This window comes from Canis lupus, chromosome 13, assembly GCF_048164855.1.
Source record: "Canis lupus baileyi chromosome 13, mCanLup2.hap1, whole genome shotgun sequence".
NCBI lineage: Eukaryota > Metazoa > Chordata > Mammalia > Carnivora > Canidae > Canis > Canis lupus.
In genome coordinates this window covers 52,773,281-52,787,937 of record NC_132850.1, presented here as the reverse complement: position 1 = coordinate 52,787,937, position 14,657 = coordinate 52,773,281, and the positions used below count along the sequence as shown (strand labels likewise).

General features: G+C 41.2%; 1 protein-coding gene across 2 annotated transcripts in view; it reads left to right on the top strand.

The window, feature by feature from the left end:
- The window catches only part of RNF175 (ring finger protein 175), a 35,262-nt gene extending 20,964 nt beyond the window's left edge, over positions 1-14,298 (top strand). The window contains exons 4-7 of one of the 2 annotated variants that reach the window (XM_072773712.1): positions 2,174-2,294; positions 6,891-7,024; positions 10,265-10,366; positions 12,090-14,298. In XM_072773712.1, coding sequence (XP_072629813.1) covers positions 2,174-2,294; positions 6,891-7,024; positions 10,265-10,366; positions 12,090-12,210 — 478 coding nt within the window. In that variant the 3' untranslated portion in view covers positions 12,211-14,298. Of the gene's footprint in view, positions 1-2,173; positions 2,295-3,479; positions 3,849-6,890; positions 7,025-10,264; positions 10,367-12,089 lie in introns of those variants that run through there. The other variant, XM_072773713.1, reaches the window with a different exon arrangement.
- The last annotated feature ends 359 nt before the right edge of the window (positions 14,299-14,657 follow it).

Sequence of the window (14,657 nt, the reverse complement as noted above, 5' to 3'; positions counted from 1 at the left end):
GTTTCTGCTACCCATGAAATCCCTTTTGCTTAGGGCAGTCAGAAAAGGACAAAACTAAGTGCTTAGAACTTGAAATGAGGAGTAAGGAGATAATAGAACAAGAAATTTCATCTTGGGAGCAATCAAGGAAATCAGGATAATTATAACTCAGAACAGAGCACCCACTAGAAAGTTGGTTGCTGAGATGTGCTGTGGATGAGGTTCTCGTGGGCAGAGCAATGGCTGTGTGACACCACCCTGTGGTCTGAAAAAGGGGATTTGAGACCTACCACCCAGCTATGGAAAGCAGCTCAAATAAAAAATTCCTCAGAATATCTCTCACATTGAAGTTCCTCTAAGTGTCTGGGAACTTAACAGAAATATAAGGGCACAGATCGGTGACCCTTAACTCATAAAATAGGGTAGGCAGTTGGATGGGGTTGTCAGCTCTGAGGGGAAAGACTCTTCTATGGCAACATTACTGATTTTATAAGCATTTCATGACACTTCCAGAGCAGGAGCTCCCACCCTTTTCTAGCAGGAAAGGGATAGAAAGTAAGTGTACACACCTATGATTTCCATATTATTTTGCATATAGAAAGATTCTGAATTCTTTTTTCAGCGTACTGTCTACATAACTTTACATTAGTGACTGTAAAAATATTTATAAGGGCTGTATGAAATCACTGAGCCTATAGTTGTCCCAAGACTATTGTCCATAAGATTTTAAGATCCTCAGCCATGACTCCTCTTACAATGAGGTTTACCAAGAACTTAACCCTTCAGGCTGGCAAGGAATTGTTTTTTACTGTTATTGATTATCACTGTTTTAAAATTCTTTTCTGTGGAACCACAAATCTGTCACTATACTTTTTATCAGTAAGATCATAATACATCCTTCTCCAAACATGGAGAGAATCTTTATTCCTCCCCACTGCCCCAGTTCTCAAATAAACCCAGGCAAATCTTGAAAGAATAAAGCCACCATTTGTGTTGGAATTCCCAATTCACATTACCAAAAGATCTGTACCTCTAAGTCTACAAAGCAATCTGCCTTTACTCCTTCCTCCTCAAATTAACAGAGCACAAAACAACCAGATAGTGTCCAGAGAGAGACTACCCAGCTCCCCTCCACTCCCTACTCATTGCCTGACTCAATCAGATCTGGCCAGGGCTAATATTTGAAACTGTTGACAGATACAGCAAACCATATGTACTATGATTAAGATTCATTAAATTAGGGGCTAATTAAATTAGGGGCTGATTGTTCACTTTTTAAAGAAATATTCCAAAAAAAAAAAAAAGAAAGAAATATTCCCCTTAGAAATGAGGTGGGGTGTATCATAGATAATCCTACTGTATTTGAAATATGATCCAACTTGCAAAATTTTTTCTCTAATTAATATATGGCAACTATGACACAGTAGCAAAGGGCCTCAAAATTGGAGCTCGATCCCTGGTTTTGTTTTGTACCAATTGTCATGATGAGCAAATCGCTTTTTTTCCAAATCTCCATATTCTTCAAATGCAAAATGAGGATAATCTTGTCTACCTCAAGTATTTGCTAGGTAAGTGAAGTATTTGCAAACAGTCTGTAAAATCTAAGTTTGATAACAAGAAATCCCAATCTGAGAAGCTTCTAAAAAGCACTGCTGTGTGGACTCCACCCCAAGCCACTTACATTACAGCTCCTAATCAGTGGAGTCTTAAATCTCCCCGGGCTTAATTCTAATCTATATCTAGGGCTGAGAACCACTGCTCTATTAAAGAAGTTCTTAATGTTAGCTGCCCACTAGAGTCACCTGGGATCTGGAGAGGTTCCAAAAATATTGCTGCACAGGCCCTACCCCCAGAGAATCTGATGTCATGGGCCTGGGATGCAAGGGGCAGATGAGCAGTTTTACAAGCTACCCAGGCTTTTCTTTGCATAGCTCAGCTTGAGAACCACTAGTTAGAAGACCCTCTCAAGAATTACTTTGTCCACTTACCACTAAGTAGTCAAGTTTAAGGGGAATTTAGAGAATTTTAAAATTCTTTTAAAAAAGGGGGGAGGGGATTTAAAAAAAAATCCATTAAAAAAAAACACTCCCAAGTTTCTGTTAGATACTATGGCAGGAAATTTCTTCTAAGCTGCAGTCTTCCAGAGCCCCCTAAATGCCACATTCTTGTTTCCTTACACTCTTGTTTTCAATAGAATCAAGGCTAGAGATTCCATGGATTTTGGCATTGTGTCCTTGTTCTATGGCCTCTACTATGGAGTAATGGGAAGAGATTTTGCAGAGATCTGTTCGGATTATATGGCTTCTACAATAGGGGTAAGTGTTGTTCTCATTCTCTGAAACCACCACAGCACATGGAGATTTGGTCTCATCTTACATATTTGTATCCGGATTCAGAAATACATGTCTTTTTTGGTTGTCCCAGGCCAACTGCTCCCTGATTCTCCCGGCACCAAAAATTATCTTTGCTAATGCATTAGAAAATATACTTCTTATTTCTATAAAGTGATTGGGAAACAAGGCATCTCATCGTATTTATTTATTTATTTATTTATTTATTTATTTATTTATCTATCTATTTATGTTTAAGTGACCTCTACACACAACGTGGGGCTCAAACTCACAACCCTGAGATCAAGAGTCACATACTCTACTGACTTGGCCAGCCAGGTGCCCCCAAAGCCCTCTTACTAAATAAAATAATAATTTAAAAGCAACCTTATGTAGCATACTCCAATTGTCAATATTGAAAGGATTAGTAGGGGCACCTGGGTGGCTCAGTGAGTTAAGCGTCCAACTCTTGATTTCAGCTCAGGTCATGGTCTTACAGTTGTGAGATTGGGCCCCATGTCAGACTCTGTGCTGGCCATGGAGCCTGCCTCAGATTCTCTCTCCCTCTCCCTCTCCCCTTCCCTCATCTCTCTAAAATAAGAAAAAAAAGAAAGGATTAGTAAAAATTCAATAATAACAAAAACCTTGGTATCGGCCTAATACAGAAAGTCATATTTGATGCACATAAAGCACTTTGGAATCAATCAGTGCCTCCGGGTAACTCTTCATAAAGATCAGTTATCATCATATAGCATTAGAAGAAGTAGAAGAAGATACAAAAACTGCTAAATATGTTCTGACTGTATGTCGGTCTCTAGAATTTAAAAAATATCCCTAACATCTTTTTTAAATACTCTTTTACGATTAAAACTCCAAATAGACATACTTTCTGGTTAGATGTATTCCAGATTCAGGTATTAGCAGCATTCATCTATGTCTGAGACATGCATATCTCCTTAAAATTTACAGGGGCTCCAGGGATGACCCAGTGGTTTCAAGAATTTCATGTCTCTGTCCTCTATCGGTCCCTTGGTACACAACAGATATGAAATGGAAAAGCTAGTGTGAGTGTCAAGGACTGTTCTTCTCTCTCTCCATTTATGGGGTGAGACTAAGTAGACATGACCCAAACTCCATTCCCATTGCATCTGCCCTTCTCCATTTCTGTAGGTTCTATCTTATTCTTTTCTGATAGCCTGGAATACAACTTCTGTGGTGAAATGCTGGAACAAAATGCCTTTTGGGATTCCTCTGTCATGTGTCATCTACAAGACAACTGCCTTTTTTTTTTCTAATGTTTATGGTGCGCATGGGAGGGAATATTTCCACTCCTACTTCCTCCAGCAAAAGCCAAAAGCCATACTCCTTAAAAAATCCCCAAAGCCTCTTGTACTTGTTTATGGACAGAAGACAAGGAGAAGAGTTGTATGTCCTCTGTGGGCCAGGAAGAAGAGATTCAACCTCCCAAGACAAGTTTTTAAGCACTAACTTTCTGGAGACTTCTCATCTGATCCCACCTCAGAAGTCTTCAACTTCTTGTCATCCTAAAAAAAAAAAAAAAAAAAAACCCCTTCTTGTCATCCTTTGTCATCTTAACTCCATCTACCAAATATATAAAACCCACTGCTCCAAGCATTGGCATAACCACCATTGACTTCAACTGATGGTGTGTGTGTGTGTGTATGTGTATGTGTGTGTGTGTGCATGCGCGCACACGTGTGCAAGTTTGTACACAGGCCTATGACAGAGGTAAGGAGGAGGCAAAGGAGGAACAATTTCCATTCTCACACCAGTGCCTAAGCCCCACACCAGACTAATTAAGTCGAAATCTCTAGAAGTAGAGCCAATGCATCTGCTTTGTTTTAAATCTCCTCAGGAAAAGGAATGAGCTATCAGGCCATGCAAGAACACGGATGAACTGTAAATACATATTGCTAAGTGAAAGAAGGCAGTCCAAAAAGGCTACATAGTATGATTCCATTTATATGACATTTTGGAAAGGGTACAACTACGGAGATAGTAAACAGGTCAGTGGTTGCCAGGGGCTTAGGGAGGGAGCAGTGTTGAATAGGTGAAATACAAGGAATTTTTTAGGGCAGTGAAATTATTCAGTATGACACTGTAATGGTAAATACACGACACTATCCATTTGTCAAAATCAATAGTATTTTGAAGCAGAGAGGGGGAAACAATGTATACAAATCCAGAAAATCATTTAAGATGTAAGAGAATTCTAGGAAAGAATGTAGACTGTGACAAAAGAATTTAAGTGTATTACAAATACATGAAATACCCACAGTGAAGGAAGTAGGAAAAGAAAGTGCAGATCTGAGTACCTCTGAAGTGAACAGAAATCCAAGATTAAAAGCAAAGGAACTGAACATAAGCTCTGTACTCTAGTTCATACAGTGGTTTCCCTCAGGGCTATGGGTGACTATGGGTGACAATCCTGACACTGCTCTACATGTATTCTGGAATTGCACGGCTACGTAAGTGGAGAGCCCTTAATGGGAGCTATGTTTCTCACTCCCAGAGGGTTCCAAACAGGTAAGGAGAGAAGGCTAGAATGATCCATGTGGTAATGGATAAGAGTTAAAGACTTCAATCTGAACTCATGTTTAGCTTAATATAGATTATATGTATCTTAACATAGATGGGCACATAAAGGACTGTCTATTGCTATGTTATAAACATGAGTTAGTATATACATATATATTTCCTTGCTCTGTTAGCTAAGAAGCCCTAAAGCAATGACACCCCAGTAACAAGGAGCACACCTCGTGCCCAGATCTTTTCTAATACCATTGTACAATAAAAGGAACCAGGGCTTCCTGGAGAAATAGTTGATTCTAGGTCTTGGCAGGAACATTCAATTGAACCTGAAGTATCTTGTATTTCCAGAAGTTAAGGAAGTGCTCAAAAAACCAAACCACAAAAAAAAAAAAAAAAACCCACAAAGATGAGGGAAAGTCAAAGAGATACTGAAAAAGCTCCCAATGGCCAAAGCTAGAACAATCTGTACAACAAAATAGCAGCAGCAGCAGCAGCAGCAGCACTGGGTTATAACAAAGTATGAAATAAATATCAAGAGTCCATATGACATGAATGAATAAATGGAGGAGAACAAACAAATCTCCTATTCAGAAGAATTCCACATAATTTATGTAGATACTCCAACCATAAGAAGGTTGTGTGGTTAAGTTTTTTGTGTCAACTTGGGTAGGTTATGGTGCTCAACTGTCTGATCACATAGTCAAACACTAGTCTAGATACACACACACACACACACACACACACACACACACCATGGGTTCCTTTTTTCTAGAGAAACCTCACTGACACTGAGATAGAGCATAGCCGACCCCTCCTTATGAATGGGCTGCTCATGGTGATGTCCTTCCAAAGAGTACAGAACAAGGAGGAGTAAAAGAAAGAGTAGCTAGTGGAGAAACTTGACAAACACTGCCACAAGCCAGGTGATTAAAGTTAATAGCAACAGTGGTAAGTCATGCCGATAGCATGTACCTCGCTGTGGTGTGATAAGAATGTCACCTTTGTTGTCTCCTTCCCTAAAACCCACACTCAGTATAATGAAGAGAAAAACACCAGTTAAGTTGCAACTGAGGGACATTCCACAAAATACTCCCCTACACTGTCAAAATCATAGGAAAAAAGGCAAAGTCTGAGAAGCCACCATAACCAAAAGGAGCCTAAGGAAACATAAAGACTAAGTGGTATCCTAGATGAGATTCTGGAACAGAATAAAGACTAGATTAACAACAACAACAACAACAAAACCTAAGTAATCTGCATCAAGTATGTACTTTATTTCATAATTAGTGTCAATGTTGGTTCATTGATTGTGATGAAGGTACCGTACTAATGTTAGAGGTTAATAATAGGGGAAACAAGGTACATGGTATATGGGGACTTGTATTATCTTCCTATCTTCTATTTAAAACAAATATTAAATGAATATTTATCTTTTAAAAAAGCAATAATCACCGCAGTACTGGAAAGATATGGGTATCCCAAGTTAGAACTCTAAAAGCATCGCCTCCCAGTGGGATTAATCTGTGTGCTCCTTCTCATCACATGGGAATTAAAAAATATGGAGATGCCTCAGCTTACCCCAGATCTGTGTGTGAATCAAACTCCAAAATAAGAGGAAGAGTCAGGCTATGGGTAAGCTTAAAAAGCCTCCTGTGTGACTCTGAACTATAGCCCTGGATAAAAACTTTCCCCCCCTTTTTTTTAAATTTTTTATTTTTTTAAAATAAATTTATTTTTTTATTAGTGTTCAATTAAAACCTTTCCCCTTGAAGGATTCCTCAATGGGAAGATTAAATTGGAAGTTATAATTAGCCATGTGCCTTGGGTCCACTTGGGGTTCAGTAGGTTTTTGCCTGGAGACCCTGGCCCCACTGAAGCATTCCTTTGGGGAAGAGTGTTTCAAGTTCTAGACCAATGAAGAAGCAGTAAAGACTGTGTCCCAAAACCTGGCAGTGGCTTCCCTGTGTTCGGAGTATGCATGGCACGTGCTCGCCTTTCCAACAGCGCTCTGTGCATGTCCCCCAACAGTTCTACAGCATGAGTGGGATGCCCACGAGGAGCTTGGGGGATAACGTCTGTGCCGTCTGTGGGCAGAAGATCATTGTGGAGCTCGATGAGGAAGGACTCATTGAAAATACCTACCAGCTCTCATGCAATCATGTGTATCCTTTTCACAGGAAACCGTATGGGCTTCATCAAGCCAGTGATGGGAGGCCACTTTCAAAGAATCTGTGTTGGTCATGGCAGATGTCAAGTCAGGGAGCTCATCTCATCCCTTCCTCCTCCCTCCTCTCCTCCCCGCTCACCATCTCCTCTGCTTGCTCAACTCCCATCCTCAAACCCCAGGCCTTTATCCTTTGCCACCTGTCTTGTTGAGACTTTCTGATAATCCCTGCTGAAAAATGAATGCTAACTGAGGTGAAGTTCTCCCAGTAATTTCCTTTGTAAAAATGAATCTTAATGCCACATGGACAGGAAAACTGCATCCTCTGCCCAAACGCTGGCTGGGAAAGTTGGCAAAGCCGTAAGCGGACAGATAGCCATCAAGGCCCAGGGAGGGAAAGGTTTGGGGATGAGAAAAAGTGGAGTTTCAGGTTCAGGGAACTACTCAGGACTATCCAGGTGGAGTCTGCGTCTGAGTCTCACAGGACTGAATGCAACAAAGTGTGCTTTGCTTAGAAATAATCCTAGAAACCTGCTTGTGTCAACAGTTGGTGGAGGGGGTGGGCAACCAGGTGGTGTCAGCTTTGGTCGTAGAAAGGGGCTAGTGGCACAAGCAGTAGGAAAGAGGGACCAACACTTGCACCCAGTTCTTGGACCACTTGGCTCCTCTGCCTGTGAATTCCACCCCAAGTGGCTGACAGATCTTTAGGTGTTAGGAACCAGACAAGCCTGGGCCTGGAAACTAGCATTCTTTGGGGATTCCAGTGACTGTTGAGGAAGACCTCAGTATGCGGAAACACACTGGGCTCAAGATCCTTGAGCGAAGCAGCTTATGCTGCCTAAGCATGGAACTCTGGACACTAAAGTCGTGTGTGGGTTGGCCGACAGTCGGTATTTTAATTCTTTTCTAAATACGGGGGGGGGGGAGGTATCATTTTTCTTTATTTTATACTACAATATCAATTTGATAATATTGCTCTACACCCAGTTCAGACCTCTGGCATTATCAGGTGGTTAAACCATCTATCTTTTGCCTCTGAAGCCCACCGAGCTCGCTAATACTCTAGACGTGCAGTGCCCCTGATCCCGTTCTATTTCATCTGGACAGATTCCAATTTTTCAATCCTGAGAGTTAAAAAGTGGACTAAATGCATCTGAAATGTACTCGGAGCCCTCACTCCAACATTTAAGCCATATCTCAGTTAAATTTTTTTTTTTTTTATGATAGTCACACACAGAGAGAGAGAGAGAGGCAGAGACATAGGCAGAGGGAGAAGCAGGCTCCATGCACCGGGAGCCCAACGTGGGATTCGATCCCGGGTCTCCAGGATCACGCCCTGGGCCAAAGGCAGGCGCCAAACCCCTGCGCCACCCAGGGATCCCTAAGCCTTACTATTTTAAGATTAAAAAATACAAAGACAACCCATATAGAATTCTGTGGTGGTTTTTCAGTGTGACAACTTTCCCAAAAAACTATCCTTCTTTGGTAGAAATTTTCCAAATCTGGCCTTAGTTTTAAATGTGATTACTTTTCAAATGTTGGAACAGAGCCCCTTCTGCCATTTGCAAGTGGAAATATTTTCTCTCTCCACCTTTAAAAGCACTTAGGGATTGTTGTACACGTGTGCGTATGTACTCTAAAATGTAGTCACCTTTAAATTTGCTTTGCAGGGAGTATTACTAATGGCCCACTTTGGCACGAGTCAGATTAGCAAGGAGCAGGCAAACGTGAGTCATATTAATAACGTGAGGCAGGAGAAGGAATCAGAATATTGCTCTGCAGCAATTCTGACAGCTTGGAGACTTTACAGCATTGAGATTTTGAAGATGAGACCAAGATTATTAAAGAGGAGGTGGACATTTCACTGCTGTCTCTAGGACCCCTGAACTCTGTATCTCTCTAAAAGATGGGGCCATCCTCCAGCCCTTTTGAATATAGAGCTGTAAGGGTTTTGGTTTAAAATCTTTGTTGTAGTACACCACTTTATATAAACCCAAGCCTATTGCAAAGGTGACCCAACTCCAAGAACATAAAATAGTGGTAACTCTTAGCTGCGTGAAGATCTGATATTGAGGAACTACGTACACGGCCTCCACTTGTCTACACCTCACAGTTCTCCACTTGTTAGAGAGGAGACCTCCACATCATTGCTGTTCACATGGGTGACAGCGGACTAGTCAGAAAGTCCTGTGATCTGGATCCAGAGAGCCACAGTGAGATCAACAACTGTAGAAAAAAATAAACCACTAGGATGGATCAATAGGACAGATCTCACTACTGTTAATCACTTTGCTCAAATCTACAATGTTGTCAAACCTGAGAAAATGTATTAGCAAAAGCAATTGGTTTTGAGTGATCCATTCAAACATTTATTTAATAAATAGGCCCTCAGGCACTGCTTACGGTGCTGAGGAAACAGAAGAATGAGACCTGGTCCCACAAGTAGCATGCAGTCCAGGAGAGACGTGTATGCTCATTGAATGTCATGATACAATGTGATAGGAGCTTTAATAGGAGCGGTCCCCTGATGCTGTGGGAAAACATAGGATGTGCTCTCAACTTTAGGGGCAAAGGGCCAAACTCTCTAGACAGGGAGATATATGCAAATGAGTTTGTAAATGCCTAGGGTTTCAGAATTTTATTAGGTTTATATTCTATTAAAAATAAGTGGCTCCTTATCAGTAACAAATAACCTGAGATAGGACTATGAAGCTAATAGAAATATCTGTAAGTTTGCGGTTTATGACTACAAGTTCCCTAAGCTTGCCTAAGTCCTTAAGATAAGGCTGATTCCACAGTACAGTAGGTAATGAGTAGTGCCCAAAAAGTAGGATAGGGAGGTGCTATGGTAAATGCATGAGAAACACACGATGAGCGAGGCAGGGAAACACCGTGATACATTTACATAAAATATTACTGTAGAAAGGCACTTTCATATTCTTTATCTACTTTAAATCCTGGAAGAATCAAGTGAAGCAAGAACAAAACCAAGGAGCCACGTAAACTCTGAAGGGTCCTAAAGCTATAGCAGCTCTGATGCAAGCTCCCAGTCCCTGGGGGTTCCGTGGTCCTGCCGAATCTTCCTTAAATAGTGATGTACACAATCAAGTCATGACTGAGCCATTCTCATCCTCTACTCCCCCCTCCACCTCCCGCAGATGGGGTCATTTCCATTATGCCATCATGAAGTAGACCTTGCCCTTTAATATCTAGAAACTTCCATAACGAGATACCTAAGCTTTCATGAATTCTGCATCCGCGGTTGGTGTATAGTTGGTAAAAAGCAAACTTGCCCTTACTGCAAAGAGAAGGTTGATTTGAAGAGGATGATCAATAACCCGTATCCTTTTTTAAAAAAGTTGTGAAGTATTACCTTAAATATTTGTGGTAATGCATTCTTCAATCAAAATTTTCATTACCTTCATGAAAGTTTTAGCAGAAAAAGTTTGTTTTCCCTAGCCATTTATTTCAAAACAACTTACTGGTCTCTTTTCTCCCCTGTGCCTATCTTAATACTCTGGCTAGGAACTTGAGTGCCAAAAAAGAAACATTCTACTCTCCATATTCCATAATGTTCCACCCTAAGGGCTTTAGTGAAAATGTGATGGGATATTGCGAGAGATAGGTAAATATATGGAAGGATTAGATAGATGATAGATAGATGATAGATATATAAATAGATGATGGATGGATGGATGGGCAGATAGATGGATGACAGGTAATGGGCGGATGGGATGAGTAGGTGGGTAGATAAATATATAGACTGGAATTAAAATTTCTTTTAAAGATTTTGTTTATTTATTTATTTGGGAGAGCATGAGAGGGAGTGGAGTAGGGGTGGAGGAGGAGGAGGAGAGGTAGAGGGAGAAGCAGACTCCCTGCTGAGCGGGGAGCTCATGTGGGATTTGAGGCAGGGCTCCCTCCCAGGACCCCAAGATCATGACCTGAGCCCAAGACAGACACTTAATTGACTGGGCCACTCAGGTGCCCCTGGAATTGAAATTTCAAAAGCCTCAAATGTGAACTACAATATGGAAAGGAATTTTGAGGGTGTGCTAAATTTTATTATTTCCAGAAATGAGTAGAGTTGTTTACCCCCTGTATTTTGGCCTTTTAAATTCCTTACCATGCCTCATCTTGTCTTAAGCTAAACCTGAGGGATAATAATATTGAAAGAAAATGAGAAAAAAAATAAAATAAAATAATAAAAAATAAAAATAAATTTAAAAAAAGAAAGAAAATGAGGACCTAGAGACAGCTAGGATTTTTATAGACACCATGCTTCTCCAACTGAGGCCACAGGAAGCCTCAATGGCCCCATCCAGAGCTGACTATAAAGACTTAGTCCTCAACCCCACTGGCCCAAGACCATGGTATATGTCCTCTAGGAGGGTACATGGGATTAAAACATATCCCAACCCTAAGGAGAAAACACTGAGAGGTCGGCATCAACCTGCCAAGTACTCTCTCTTCGCCTAAGAGCCACTACACTTTCTAGGTACCGGTCACCCAAATTTTACAGTGCTAACGGAGATACCGCCCTTGTTCCCTGCTCCCCTACTCTTCCCCAACCCTATACATGGATTTAACGATGGCTGTTGGCAGCAATGCGTCCATCTCTGAGAACTGCCAATCAAGGGAAGATTTGCTGTTAGGGTAGCAGGGGAGGCAGCACCGTGGCTGGCTGTGTCGTAGGGCCACAGCAGCAGAGCACCTGTGCAGCCACCAGCTCCATCTATGGGCTTGGCCTTTCTCAGTGAGTCAGCGTAACTGAAGCACAACCGAGGCTAAAGGTGTGTGCGGCTTCTCCCTCCCTCCTCTTCACGCACCTGCCCTGAAGTCCCTTCTAATATGGGCAGACCGAGTCAAGAACCACTTCTGGTTAATACCTTATAAAGCTAAAGGATATACATCTTTGTTATAAATGCTTTTAAATGAGCACATAGAATTAATGAGAAAGGAAATACCCCCTCATGGCGTTGCTTATTGTATTTGCAAATGAGATTCGTGAATATGTCTGCTACTTGACTGTACGTAGAGCAACCTCCTTAACTGAGATTTAGCTGGGAGCGCACACACTTTTTGTATGGACAAATCCTTGATTGGCTTCGTTATTTGGTGGCCTGGCAACCCGTGGTGATTGGAATAGTTCAAGGCATTAATTATTCACTAGGGCTGGAGTAGTACAGCAGACCTACTCCAGAAGCAACGAGTTGCATGTTGAAATATTTTTAAATCCTTGATCCTACATTTATTATTGATATTCTTTTTTTTTTTTTAATTTCAGAGATAAGCGCAAGAGTTTTTAGAACTGGATAAAACTCAGGACCCTACAAAAAAGGCAATCTGCCTATGTGGAAAGAATTTAAAAGAGAAGTTGAATGTCAAAAGTTCAGAAAAAAACCAGAAAACCAATGAATCAGCAAAGTAGTAATTAGTAAAAGTTTGTTATGCACACATCAAAAAGATAGTTTGCAAACCAGGAGCACTCAGACCAAAACACAGAAGGAAGCTCAGAGGTATGGGTTACACAACCGCTTATCTAGTTTGGAGGCAGTGACTGTTTATTCTTCACAGTGATTGGTTACAATATTGGAATTTTCTTTATGGAAAGGGAATTGATTAGTGATCACCTCATATCAATTTTGGGAAAACAATTTAAGTTTTGCTTATGATTTTCAGAGGCGTAAGCAAAAAGCACCTGGGGCAAGTTACCCTCACTTGTCTTGCAAAGTAAGCTAAATCAAGCTTTGCTTGTGAGACTAAAAACTGGTTTTGTCTGCTCTGGGACTTCTAAGTCTGGTCTCTGTGTTTGATTTTAACGTGAGCAACAGCATAAACAAACACAGCATCCTTTGCATCTTTCCCATTGTGATCGTTTTCTAATCCATGCGTGCAGCCCATTTGTTAAACCCACCATGGACCTGCTATCTCTAATGTGGCTGATAAGGTACTTCTTACTACAGCATTTAGCTATAACTAGGATCTTCTGATCAATTCAAAGAAGTAGGCAGAGTTGTTATGTAAACTACAGTTTAAGGATAAGGTCTTCTCTGCTCTCTGCTTGTCACCACGTGGCAGCTTTGGTGACATAAAGCCCTTTGGCATGGAGGGTGTTATTCTGGAACTGTCTGGCATTAGGTGCCACAGCCCATTCAATGAGCCAGACGTGCACTGCATTTGCTGGGCCTTCCAAGTGCACCTGACCCATCCAAGGGCTGCACTAAAAAAGGGGAGAACCACTCTCTTCTTCTGTGCCACTCCGTTCACACACACACACACACGCACACACACACACACACGTGACATCACTCTCTTGCTATACTCTTTTATTTTCTTCATAGCACTTATCAATACCTGAAATCATATCATACATTTATTTTTTTATTTGTCTTCCCCTCCATGAAGGCAGAGGATTTGATCTATTTAGTTCCCTATTTTATGTCCAGCACTCAGAGTAGTGCCTGTTACCTAATAGGCACTCAATAAATATTTGTTGAAAGAATGAATCAGGGGTGCCTGGTTGGCTCAGGGATTGAGCATCTGTCTTTGGTTCAGATTGTGATCCGGGGGTCCTGGGATCGAGTCCCGCATTGGTCTTCCCACATGGAGCCTGCTTCTCCCTCTGCCTGTGTCTCTGCCTCTCTCTGTATGTCTCCCATGAATAAATAAATAAAATCTTTTTAAAAAAGAGAATGGATTAATTAATTAATCCAGCAGGAAGGGACAAAATTAATAAAATAGGAAAGAGTAGTCAGAGAGAATTAAGAACAATACATTGGCCTCCCCAAACATATTTGTTTTTAATTGCTGGCGAGTTACTAAACAGCCACCACTGTATGCCTAATATCAGACATCTGTTCTCGTTACCTGGAGACATTACACTTACAGGAAGTAGACAGGGAAGCACATCTATTGTCAAAAACACAGGCAATGAACTTAATGCTATTCAAAGCCTTATTACAGTTGTAATGAAGAAAACTCATGCTAAGATCTTTACCTGTTGGTAATTTGCCTTCTTGAAACTGCTCAATGCTTCAGTATTATGATTGGTTCACGATCTAGATTATTAGATTTAACCCTGGTTTAAGGAGATAAAACAAGATCCCTGAGCTTATAGTTTACTGACAAAAGACCTCATTGCTGGCTAAAGTATTAGCTAACATGTTTTTTCTTCTATAAAAGAAGGAGCCCTTAAATTGATCTCTGATGTATTTCCCAGTTATTTTTTTTTTAAGATTTTATTTATTTATTCATGAGAGACAGAGAGAGAGAGAGAGAGAGAGAGAGAGAAAGAGAGAGGCAGAGACACAGGCAGAGGGAGAAGCAGGCTCCATGCAGGGAGCCTGACATGGGACTCGATCCCGGGACGCCAGGATCACGACCTGAGCTGAAGGCAGCACTAAACCGCTGAGCCACCCAGGCCGCCCCCAGTTATTTTTTTTAAGAGAGAGAGTGGGAGGAGGAATAGAAGGAGACAGAGAGAGAGAATCTCGAGCAGACTGCAGTGAGCATGGAGCCCAATGTAGGGCTCAGTCTCATGACCCTGAGACCATGACCTGAGCCAAAATTGAGTTGGGTGCTTATCCAACAGAGCCATCCAGACACCCCTCCCATTTATCTTTTATGGA